This window comes from Notolabrus celidotus, chromosome 8, assembly GCF_009762535.1.
Source record: "Notolabrus celidotus isolate fNotCel1 chromosome 8, fNotCel1.pri, whole genome shotgun sequence".
NCBI lineage: Eukaryota > Metazoa > Chordata > Actinopteri > Labriformes > Labridae > Notolabrus > Notolabrus celidotus.
Genome location: NC_048279.1, coordinates 36968710 through 36981366, shown reverse-complemented (window position 1 = coordinate 36981366; position 12657 = coordinate 36968710). Strand labels below are relative to the sequence as shown.

Here is a 12657-nt window from a genome sequence, read left to right as displayed (position 1 = left end):
GGGAAGCGAACATGGAAGGAAACGAGCAAGGTTTTAGGTAAGGAAAGGAAGCAAGGACACAAACTTACTGTACCAAGGAGAAGAAGAAAGTAAAGGAGGCAAGGAAAAAAAAGGAAGGAAACCCTTTAGCAAGGGAGGGCAATAAGGAAAGAAGAGGACATGAAAGAGAGTAACAAGACAAGACAAGGGTAGAGGACATGGAGGGAAACAAGGAAGGTTTAAGGTAAGGAAAGGAAGGGAAGGTAGAAAGGTCACGAAGGACATTAAATTAATGTAACAAAGAGGAAAGGAAAGAAGAAAACTTGAAGGAAGGGAGAACAAAAAGGAAAGAAGAGGACATGAAAGAGAGTTACAAGACAAGACAAGGGAAGAGAACATGGAAGGAAACGAGGAAGGTTTTAGGTAAGGAAAGGAAGCAAGGACACAAACTTACTGTACCAAGGAGAAGAAGAAAGTAAAGGAGGCAAGGAAAAAAAAGGAAGGAAACCCATTAGCAAGGGAGGGCAATAAGGAAAGAAGAGGACATGAAAGAGAGTAACAAGACAAGGGTAGAGGACATGGAGGGAAACAAGGAAGGTTTAAGGTAAGGAAAGGAAGGGAAGGTAGAAAGGTGACGAAGGACAATAACTTACTGGAAGAAGAAGAAGAGGAAAGGAAAGAAGAAAACTTGAAGGAAGGGAGGACAAAAAGGAAAGAAGAGGACATGAAAGAGAGTTACAAGACAAGGGAAGGGAAGAGGACGTGGAGGGAAACAAGGAAGGTTTTAGGTAAGGAAAGGAAGCAAGGACACAAACTTACTGTACCAAGAAGAAGAAGAAAGGAAAGATTAAATTACGGCCTTCTGAAACTTGCATGTTTTTAAGATCGTCACTCTGATTTCTTCTTCTTCACATTTCTTCTTTGGCCGGATTGGAGCTCGTAACGAAGCGGTCTGACCGTCAGACCGACAGACGCTCTGATGTCACACAGCGTGCGGTCACATCGACGCCCACACGTCAATGTTCAAACCCTCAGATGAGTTTATGTCAGGAGTTTAGCTTGTAATCATCATCTTGAATCATCGTCCAGGACAAACTGTTTTTATTTCAAGAAACCACGAGAAGTTAAAAACACACAAACGTCTGAATCAGTCTGAATCTTCATCCTGTCATTACGATCAAAGAAACACGTTAAAACACACGTTACAAACGAGGCGACGTCGCCCACGCCGCCCAGACGAGGCCCGAGCTTAGTGTAGACCTGCAGGGTCTGAACCTGTGAAGCCGTGATGCGTTCAGGTACCGCAGTAAAGTCCAGTTTAATTAGGAAGCTGTGACGCGTGGAGCTTACAGCAGAGAACGCCGCCCGTCAGTCACGGCGTTAATCAGCGGCTCAAACTGCAGCTGAACTCTGAGCCGACACATGTTTCAGTTTGAGTCGCTGTGAGGTCGAAGGATGTGATCTGCATCCGATCCGCTTCCCACGCCGCCGCCGTCGCTGAGGTGGAGGAGTAGGAGGACGACGCACCAAAAGCAACACGCAGAGAACACAGCGGCGTTTGTTAAACGTTAGATTTTCATTATTAAAGGAACAATGGTGACATTTAGCAGTTCCTGTGACGCGCTGCAGCTCTCAGCCGCTCCCTGCTCTCCTCTCCTCCACATGTGTTTCCCATCGCCTCCTCCCCGGGCGGCGCTCCATCACACGCTCCTGCTGGGAATTGCGTTGGCCCAAACCAGGAAGTGGGGGAAAGTGGACGAGGGTGGAGGGCTGATGGAGGAGGAGGTAGGAGGGGAGGGGGGGTGTAATGTGCTCCTTGGCACAGTGTCGGCCCTACACACACACACACACACACACACACACACACACACAGAGAGAGAGCTCTGGTTGAGGTCGGTGGGAACTCCTCCTGCGGGGGGTCAGAGGTCGGGCGGAGCGCTGCAGGGAACATCGGTATTCAATGCATCTTGGATGAGGGTCAATCAGCGGGAGCACGGGGGAGATAAGAGGGGGAGGAGGGGGAGGGGTGTGCAGGTGAGAGATGAAGGAGAGGACTCGACACAGAGCCAACCACGGTGCAGGAATCACACCGCTCATTATGACTTTAACCTGAGAGGAGACGCACGGCGAGGCTGAGCGGCGCACACGCTCAGAAACAGCCTCGTAGCGCCCTCTATGGAGAGGAGACTCAGGCTGATCACAAACAAACAACTTCATGACCTCCATCAGGGGCGAGGGGTTCTGGAAGTCAAACATCAGAGGAGAAACTGAACCAGGTTTTTGATCTGTTCTTCAACGTGTAACCATTTAACGCCGCCCTCTTTCCTCCTCGCAGGTTACTCCCGTAACTCCAACAGCGTGTCCCCTCGCGGCTACGTGCCGAGCTCCACGCCTCAGCAGTCCAACTACAACACCATCACGTCCACCATGAACGGATACGGAGCCGGGATGACCAACCTGGGCGTCCCCGGGTCCCCCAGCTTCCTCAACGGATCCACCAACTCTGCTTACGCAAGTGAGTCCACGTCAGAGAGCCGGGTTTTTAATCAAAGGGAGGCTCATCCAGGGAGGAGAGAGGCGGCGAGCAGGAGGGGAGCCGGCTGACTGACTGACTGACTGAGAGTGAATGATTCTTCTTCTTCTTCTTTAATCAGCTGCAGGAAGGAGGTCACGAGACACACGGATCCTTTAGAGGTCAAAGTGTCGGACATGTTTGAATCCTTCAGTCGAGGTCAAACGTTGAATACGAACAGTTAGTCGTCACTCTTAAGGTGACGGTGTAAAGATCAGGCAGGAGAAGCAGTCCCAGTTTCAGGGTTAATCTGTGTGTGTGTGTGAGTGTGTGTGTCGGCTGGTTGTTGTGTGTGTTGGTGTCGAGAGGATGAGGATGAGTCCGGCTCTGAGATGTTTATAAGGTCCAAACCTCATCGCTCCTCAAACTTCACCTGCAGAGATCTTAAACCTCCTGAGCCTGCAGGTGCATGCTGGGAGGAGGTGAGTCTGACAGTCTGAGAGTTTAAATAGAGCGCCTGAGGCGGGCGGCTCTGGACCGTGTCGAGACGGATTTAGCGCCTCCTTCAGCCTGACCTGATTGGAGGCTCATCGTCATCGCTCACTCGTCCTCGAGTGTGTGGCGTCCGTACGGCGATCTCACTGACGGAGCCTCAAAGATCTGATCATGGAGGTTTATAGACGTGTTTCATATTTATGATTCAAGGTCAGACTGTGACGCTTCATTACCATGACAACAAACGTAAACACAAACCTCCCAGAGTACAGAAGGGACGCTCGAGTTGTTGTTTACTCAGTTTATTAACTCAGATTATTTACTCAGTTTATTAACTCAGATTATTTTCCTGTTTTTTTGTTGTTGCATGACTCAATTTAACTTTATTTATAAGACACCTCTCATACAGACGAGCATGCAAACAAGTGACATAAAAATACATACAAATTAAATTAAACTAATAAAACAAGTTAAAATTAAAAATCAGTGAAAGTTAAAAAAAAATCAGAGGTAACACTTTACAATAAGGGTCCCTTAATTAACAGTTTAATAATAGTTTAATAATCGTAATAATGTATTACCTAACATTAACTAACACATTAGCTAATGCATTAATAAGCAGTTTATTAATGTCCACTGCTCAGAGTTAATTAATACATTATTAAGCATTAATAAAAGTTACAAAACTTAATTAGTTAACCATTAGTGAATGCTTTCTGGACCCTTATTGTAAAGTGTAACACATGCATCACTTAAGTAACACATTATAAATGCTAAACTGCCTCATAAGCATTACTTAACCTTAATTAAGCATTAGTGAATGCTTTTTGGACCCTTATTGTAAAGTGTAACACATGTATCCCTTAGGTAACACATACGCTGAAGCAAAATGAGTTGAAATGTAGTTGAAGCAACACATGTAAAGAATTCAACACATTTTATTTAGAATAAAACAGATAATCACAGATAACATCTCAACTGGCACAGAGAAGTACGGTGGCCCTGAGAGCTCACAGCACTGCAACTTAAGAAAACACATGCAAAAAGACAAAACACAAGCAAATTAAGAAAACACCTTCATCAATTTGACAACACATGCGCAGCATTTAGAAAACGCGATGCAAAGACAACAGCACGACACATTAAAAAAACGCGCTGCAAATAGACAGCAACACAACAGAAGTGTTTCCAGAGGACACTTAAAAGTGATGCACACGCTTATGCTTATGCTTATGAGGCAGTTTAACATTTATAATGTGTTACTTAAGTGATGCATGTGTTACACTTTACAATAAGGGTCCAGAAAGCATTCACTAATGGTTAACTAATTAAGTTTTGTAACTTTTATTAATGCTTAATAATGTATCAATTAACTCTGAGCAGTGGACATTAATTAACTGCTTATTAATGCATTAACTAATGTGTTAGTTAATGTTAGGTAATACATTATAACGGTTATTAAACTATTATTAAACTGTTAATTAATGCTTAATAATGCATTAACTAATGCTGATTAAGGGACCCTTATTGCTCTCTTCTGAAGTCACGTTTAATCCCGTGAGATTCTGTGAGATCTCGTGTCTGTGGAGTCGTCAGTGTGAGGTCTGACGCTCTCAGGGAGTCGTGGATGTTTTAGATTCTGACTCTCGATGAGCTTCAGAGCGATGAATCAGCTGTTTGCTGCTTCTACATTTATCAGTATATGTTTTTATTATGAGGGTCACAACTTTGGAAGACGAGTTTATTCTCACAGTTTGAAATAAACATATTAATAAATAAGACTTTTTAAAAATGTAAGAACCTGGTTCAGGTCAGAGTCTTTGGTACAGATTAGTGTTCCTCTTCTCTTAGACCTGGTCTCTGTGTGTCTGGTTGTTTTCCCGTGGAGCTCTGTGACGCCGGCTCAGAGTGAACCCGGTGAGCGTGTTGAGGAGGAGTCGATGCTTCAGTAGTTTCTCGCTCCGTCGTGTTGTTGCTCTGAAACTTTCTCTGATTAACTCGCCTGGAGTCGGAGCGACGGCTCGGGAGGAGCAGGTGTGTTTTTGGAGAGCGGTAGAGTCTAAAGTCGCCCGCCGGGAGCGCTCCATTGTTTTGGCTCGTGTTTCAAAGAGCCGAGCGAGTCTCAGCGAGACTCGTTTAGGAGGTATCGAGCTCTACCTGCGTCTCCCTGCCAGGTGATGTTGTCGTCCCTGGCGACCAAACAAAAGGTGGGCTCACATCTCGCCTGGCTGAGCTACAGCTTCCCTCCGCAGAGGCTCGCTGTGTGTGTGTGTGTGTGTGTGTGTTTGAGAGAGTGTGTGTGAATGTGTGTTTTGCTGCGTGTGTGTGTGTGTGTGTGGACCGAACACTGCTACGCATTGTTCACCTCCTCCCTCCTCCTCAGACTGTCCCCCTGTCCATCCTCCCCTCCTCACCCCTCCTCCTCCTCCTCCTCCTCCTCCTCCTCCTCCTCGACTAACCCCACTAACATCCTCACTGCATCCTTCATGCATTCATGCATCCTCGCTTTGGGCCGAATCCATCAGCTGGAAAAAGAGAGAAAAACAACACGGAGGAGCCAAAACGCAGCGATCCAGGACAGACGGAGAGTTGTTGGCATGGAGCGATAAATCACATTTACATTCCTCCGTTTCATTTTACATCTTCAGCTCTGCTGTCCTTGAATCATTTACAGACTCACTGCGCTCCATAAACTCTGTGGAAGCTCGTAAAGGAACAGTCCAACATTTACTGAAACCTTCTTCTCCTCTTTCTCCGAGAGAGTCAGAGCTTCAGGTGGACGCCGCTCTCAGAGCTGGAGTCGGGATGGAGTCAGAGGGAGACAGCTCGCCCGGCTCTTAGTAACCATAACACAGAGACCAGCATCTCTGAACACCTACAGACTCAGGATCACGAGCAGAGGAGTGATCGGCTGCTGCAGGGGGGGGAGGTTCACGCCTCCGCAGAGCCTGGCGAGCTGCTTCCCTTTGTTTCCCAGGGTTTATGCTAAGCTAGGCTAACTCCACCCTGACTCCACCTCTGCAAAGATGTTGAACTGTTCCTTTAATCAGGACTCAGCTTCACAGAGGACACATGAGGAGTTGAGGTGATGTGTTTATAGGAGATACCTGACGCCTGTCCACACACACACATTAACACACACGTACTCACACACACACACACACACACCTGTGCAGCGTGTGTGTGTGACGCTGCTGCTGCTCTCAGGTTGGGTTTTTGTGTTTTAATAAAAGTCCTTCAAGTTATGGATCAACTTTGCCAGATGTGTGTGCTCGGAGCATGACCTCGGCCCGGTGTGAGGCAGGGACCATTCCTCCTCCTCCTCCTCCTCCTCCTCCTCCTCCTCTTCATCCTCCTGCATGATACACCTCATCTCCATCCGATCACTCACCTCCTCTGACCGCCTGCCTGCTCGCTCCCCACCCCCCCCCTCCCCCCTGTAGGACTCCTCCCTCACCTCCTCCCCCCTCCTCCTCCCCTCTTATTCATTCTCTCCTGTCCATATGGTTTCTGCAGTCAAACAGAAGAGCGCCTTCGCCCCCGTCGTGCGGCCACAGACCTCCCCGCCCCCCACCTGCACCACCACCAATGGCAGCAACCTCCAGGGTGAGCATCCCACCCCCCCTCCCACCTGTCAGCACCCCCGTCCTCTGCTGTCCTCCAGTCCACGTCTCGCCGGGACGCACAGACATCCAGCGGTGATGGTGATCAGATATTAGAGAGATGTGGAGGAGGTCAAAGTTGATCCATAACTTCTGGCACACGATACAAACACCTGATATCATCCATGTGTGTGTTTAACACGGAGTCCTAACGAGGAAGAGAGTCTAATGATCCACCACGACCGCAGGGAAATCAAACTCACACACATTCTCTGCTTTTCTGTGATTTATTGGAGCAACCTGCAGAAAAAAAGTGAATTCAAGAAATGTAATTTTTTTTGGGTTTAAGTGTCAAAATAAAAAAAACTGACACAAACTTTTGCAAATATCTACAGAAAACCTACGGGACACGGGAGCTCAGGAACTCCCGGTAAGATATTTGGATCCTAACGTTACCTGGATATAAACACAAACTCATACAAGAACAAAGAGAGACACTACAGGGAGACCTGAGACACAGAGCCCCCTATAGCAGCATAACTAAGACCTGGTCCAAGCCTGATCCAGCTCTAACTATAAGCTTTATCAAAAAGGAAAGTTTGAAGCCTACTCTTAAAAGTAGAGAGGGTGTCTGCCTCCCGGACCCTGACTGGTAGATGATTCCAAAGGAGAGGGGCCTGATAACTGAAGGCTCTACCTCCAATACTACTTTTAGAGACTCTAGGTACGATGAGCAGGCCTGCATGTTGGGAGCGTAGGGGTGATAGGTCACTATGAGCTCTTTAAGATAGGAAGGTGTCTGATCATTCAGAGCTTTGTGGGTCACTATACAGGAAGACAAACAGAAACAGGAGGGGAAATAGCTTGGTGTGTAAGAGTTCTTGTGGTCTGAGCCTAAAGCAGTCTAAGCCAGAGCAGTCTGGGCCTTTTGAAGTTTAAGTCTAAGGCAGTCTAGGCCTAAAGCGGTCTATGCCTATAGCAGCCTGAGCTTATAGAGGTCTGAATCTTTAGCAGTCAGAGCTTAAAGCAGTCTAAGCCTATAACAGAATAACTAAGACCTGGTCCAAGCCTGATCCAGCTCTAACTATAAGCTTTATCAAAAAGGAAAGTTTGAAGCCTACTCTTAAAAGTAGAGAGGGTGTCTGCCTCCCGGACCCTGACTGGTAGATGATTCCAAAGGAGAGGGGCCTGATAACTGAAGGCTCTACCTCCCATACTACTTTTAGAGACTTTAAGAGCTTAGTAGGTCAATATACACGCAGACAAACAGGAACAGGAGGGGTAATAGCTTGGTGTGTAAGAGTTCTTGTGGTCTGAGCTTAAAGCAGTCTGAACTTATAGCAGACTGAGCCCATAGCAGCCTCAGATCATAGCAGTATGAACATATAGCAGTATAAGCCTATAGCAGCATAACTAAGAGCTGGGTCCAAGTCTGATCCAGCTCTAACTATAAGCTTTATCAAAAAGGAAAGTTTGAAGCCTACTCTTAAAAGTAGAGAGGGTGTCTGCCTCCCAGACCCTGACTGGTAGATGATTCCAAAGGACAGGGGCCTGATAGCTGAAGGCTCGACCTCCCATACTACTTTTAGAGACTTTAAGAGCTTAGTAGGTCAATATACACGCAGACAAACAGGAACAGGAGGGGAAATAGCTTGGTGTGTAAGAGTTCTTGTGGTCTGAGCCTAAAGCAGTCTAAGTCTGTAGCAGCCTGAGCCTATATCAGTCTTAGCCTATAGCAGTCTGAGCCTAAAGCAGTCTGAGCCTGAAGCAGTCTAAGATTATAGCAGACTGAGCCTTTTGAAGTCTAAGCCAGAGCAGTCTGAGCTTAAAGCAGTGTAACCCCATAGCAGTCTAGGCCAAATCAGTCTAAGCCTATAGCAGCCTCAGATCATAGCAGTATAAACATATAGCAGTATAAGCCTATAGCAGCACAACCAAGACCTGGTCCAAGCCTGATCCAGCTCTAACGATAAGCTTTATCAAAAAGGAAAGTTTGAAGCCTACTCTTAAAAGTAGAGAGGGTGTCTGCCTCCCAGACCCTGACTGGTAAAGTCTTCTATTACCTCTCCTTTAGCAGTCTAGGCCAAAGCAGTATGAACCTATAATAGTCTGAGCCTATAGCAGTCTGAATCTTTAGCAGTCTAAGCCCAGAGCAGACTGAGCCCATAGCAGTTTAAGCCTATAGCAGTCTGAGCCTATAACAGTATAAATAAGACCTGGTCCAAGCCTGATCCAGCTCTAACTATAAGCTTTATCAAAAAGGAAAGTTTGAAGCCTACTCTTAAAAGTAGAGAGGGTGTCTGCCTCCCGGACCCTGACTGGTAAAGTCTTCTGTTACTTCTCCTTTGGAATCATCTACCTCCCATTCTACATTTTTAGGCTTTTCATGCCTTTGGGCCAAGATTTAGATTTGAACTTAAGGCTTCACCCTGAGCTAAGTAGCGCCCCCTCCCATACTACTTTTGGAGACTAGAGGAGGCCTCTTATTTTAATTTATTCCAGGACGTAGAATAACAGTGAAAAGAAGAATCTGAAAACAGCCTGATTGGATTTGACATTTAGAAAAGAAGCTTCCCAGTGTTTCACACCTTTTGGGAACAGCGTGGTTTAATGTAACGGATTGTTGATGGAAGACTTCAACAAGTTTTAAAACTCTGGTCCAAAAGAGTCGGGAGGCAGAGTCAAACATTACAGAGCAAAGACATTCCATCGGTTTGAACCTTAAATGTTTCTGTGCTGTTTTCTGATGAATGAAAAACAAAGAGGGGGAGTGCAGTCTTGAGTTTTGTTCGACACACTCTAACGTCAAACAGTTTTTAAAAGAAGTCCTGGAGGTTAGACCGTCAGACCGTCAGACTCTCTGAGAGCTTCTCGTAGACGTCAGTGAGAGCTGACTTGTTGTGTTTGGTGGATGATGTGAGTGTATTCCAGTCGTCCTCTGTCCGTCCGTCTGATTCTCTCTCTCTCTGGTGGTCTTACAGCGATGGCCGGTCTCATCGTGCCCCCCATGTGAGGAGGACTTTCTGACCGACACCTTCAGATCCCCCCCACCCTTCAGTTTCTGGTGGCCGCGCCCACTCGAAATGCCGCAACGAACAACAACAGCAACGAACAATCCTTCCCATCATCCCCTGGATTAACTCTAATTTACCCACAATCCCTCTCTGCTTCAGGAGAAAAAAACTCTTCATCACCGTCATCATCGTGTCCGCCGTGGGACTGAGTCTCTGAAGCCGCCGCCGCCTCCGCCTCCGCCGCCGCACACGCTCAACAGGAAACGGGCAGCACTCCATCAGAGGAGGTCAAAGGTCAGGGCGGAGTGAACTGAAGGGGGGGCGGGGCCTGCGGTTGTAATGTGGTGTGAATACGAACAGTTAGTTTGACTTCAGAAGTCTGTGAGACTGATCAGGTCTCGGGTCAGTTTGAACCACTGTGAGACAGGAAGGAGGCGTGGCCTGCGAGAGCTTCTGATCACAGCGATGACATCAGAGAGAAATTATGCCATCTCATTGGATAAAAAAAACAGGAAGTAAACAGGATAGATCAGGATACTTAAAGCAGAGCAGACTTTTTAAAATCTGTCTGATTTCTGAATGGGACCAGATCCTAAACCCAGGACCTGGACATTCATAAGACCCAGCACAAACCAGGTAAAGTGGAACCTAAGACCAGAACGAGACTAAAAACCAAAACTGGATTCATCTGTAGTCCTCTCAACAGACTGGGAGACGCATTTTCTCACAGTCACCGTAAAACTTGGTGCAAGTCCAAAAAAACAGACTGCACCTTTAATCCAGGCGGGATGTGAAGTCTGATATTATTGGATCCTTTCTTTAACCCCTTCACTGCCAGCTTTAACTCTCTCTAACCAGGTGAAGACATGCACCTGTAGTGTGGTGAATATTCTCAACCAGCTCTTTAAACCCCTCTGATAGATTCTTACTGGATCAGAAGCTCCCGTCGGACGCTGAACCTGAGTCGGACCGAGTCCAGACCCCAGGAAAAACCTCTTGAAACCTTTTTTTCAAATCTGGACGAGCCGTCGGACGGTTTCTAGATTTGTTCTCAATCAAGAATCCCCCTTTTCCCCCCCGCAGAGCAGCAGACTCTCTGACGAGTAAGACGTCTTTCAGCGTTTTCCTTTGTGTACCATAGCTTTGAACGATGTTTGTGTCTCATATTCTGAAAAAGGGGAGGAGAGTGCAGTCGTGACGTGTGCAGAAACAGATGTTACACTAACATCTGTGTGATGAAGTCCAGGCAGCCCGAGCTTTCCTTTCTTTATATTCTGTTTATCTCCTTTAACTCAGTAGTTCTGTTTGGCGGGCGTGTGGAGTCGGTAGATTTAACCCTGAAAAAGCTTGCAGCAGTTTTAATCACATTTAGGTACCGATCTTGTTCTTCTTCTTCTGATTGTGCTTATTTTCTATGTATTTATAAAGTATGTTTTGGGGAGTTCTTTTGTGATTTAGGCCTGAATGATAGTCTCAAATATATATGTAAACACATTTGATGTCTTAATACCTTTTAGATATTGTAAAAAGAGTGAACAAGTGAGAGGATTAAACCCTTTTGTAAAAACAAAAAACGTCACGACATGGTCACCCCTGTTTTTGAAAGCAGGACGTTAAAAAAAGGCTTTCATCACTTTTGTATAAAATGCTTTTTTCCGATACGATATTTAACTTTTTGTAAACAGCATCATTTGTGTTTCCCCTGGTTCTTCTCGTCCTTTGTGTATTATTGTGAAATGTATAATCATGGTTATTTCTTAATGCACTATTTTTTTTTCTGTTGGGGCACTTATTAAGAGAGCAATGCATCTTAGCAAAAAAGAGAAAAAAAAAAAAGCTAAAAGTTGACAAAAAAAAAAAAGATGAAGCTAGAACGATATGCACCGATGTTTTTTTCCGCCGTTCTCAGATGGCGGAAATTCTTGTCATGTGAAATTTTTTATATTTCAGGAGCTTATAACGTCATGATATTCCTCCACGTTTACTTTTGGACCAAGCGTATCTCTTGGTTTCGGTGTTTAAAGACGATATTTTATCCATCTTATTACTCAACCCGACCTGCGTCTTCGTGTTTCTCGGTGAGAACCACTGATTTTAAAAAAACAGGAGGCAGATTGGAGAAGTTTTTTTGGTCACTGATCTCAAGGAAACGTCCGTCCATGTTTGTGTTGTTGTTGTTGTTGTTGTTGTTGTTGATGGTGCTGTTCTCGTCGTTGCGCACAATCTGGATCGTTTACTTATGCAACCGTGTTCCTGCTCTGAAATGCAAGCTCGCCATCGATCGGATTAAACCGCCACTAAAGGTCCCGTTTGATGCCTTACGACTGACAAACACGAAGTTCCCTCTTATCGTGCAGATTTTAAGTTCTCCGGTCAAACCGAAGAAGTTACACGATTATTTTATTATTTTAACATTTATCCCTCAGGTTCCCGTAAAAAAAAGTTCTTCTTCTGAGCACTTGTTAGTCTTTTACATGCCGACAGTGAAAACACCTTTTTGTTGTTTCAATAAAACTAGTTAAAGCTCCTGTGAGGAACTTTGGCGCCCCCTGTGGACAAAGTGATATCTGACACCTCTTTGCTGATTATGTCCTGTACTCATTATTCCTGAATCTCTCCATGCTTTATTTTAACAAACATGTGACTCAGTGGAAAGAGTGAAAACAGCTCGATAATAAGATGACTGAATATTCCACCATCCCTCTTTTCTCCGACGTATTTCAATATCTTAAAAGACGACTTATATTACGATAACTACAGCGGTCACTCACCCTCAAGCTGCAGCTTCACGCACTGAAATAACTTCATAAAACTCAATCTTTGTTTGTGAGCTCAAAAAGCAAACCAGGACGTCAGCATACAGGAGCACATCATCAGCATACAGGAGCACATCGTCAACATACAGGAGCACATCGTCAACATACAGGAGCACATCATCAACATACAGGAGCACATCGTCAGCATACAGGAGCACATCGTCAACATACAGGAGCACATCATCAACATACAGGAGCACATCGTCAACATACAGGAGCACATCGTCAGCATACAGGAG

General features: G+C 45.7%; 1 protein-coding gene across 1 annotated transcript in view; it reads right to left on the bottom strand.

Moving 5' to 3' along the window:
• The window catches only part of LOC117816965 (tripartite motif-containing protein 16-like), a 4382-nt gene extending 2306 nt beyond the window's left edge, over positions 1–2076 (bottom strand). The window contains 1 exon segment of the mRNA XM_034689375.1: positions 1929–2076. Within this exon segment, the coding sequence (XP_034545266.1) occupies positions 1929–2076 (148 nt within the window).
• Positions 2077–12657: the final 10581 nt, after the last annotated feature.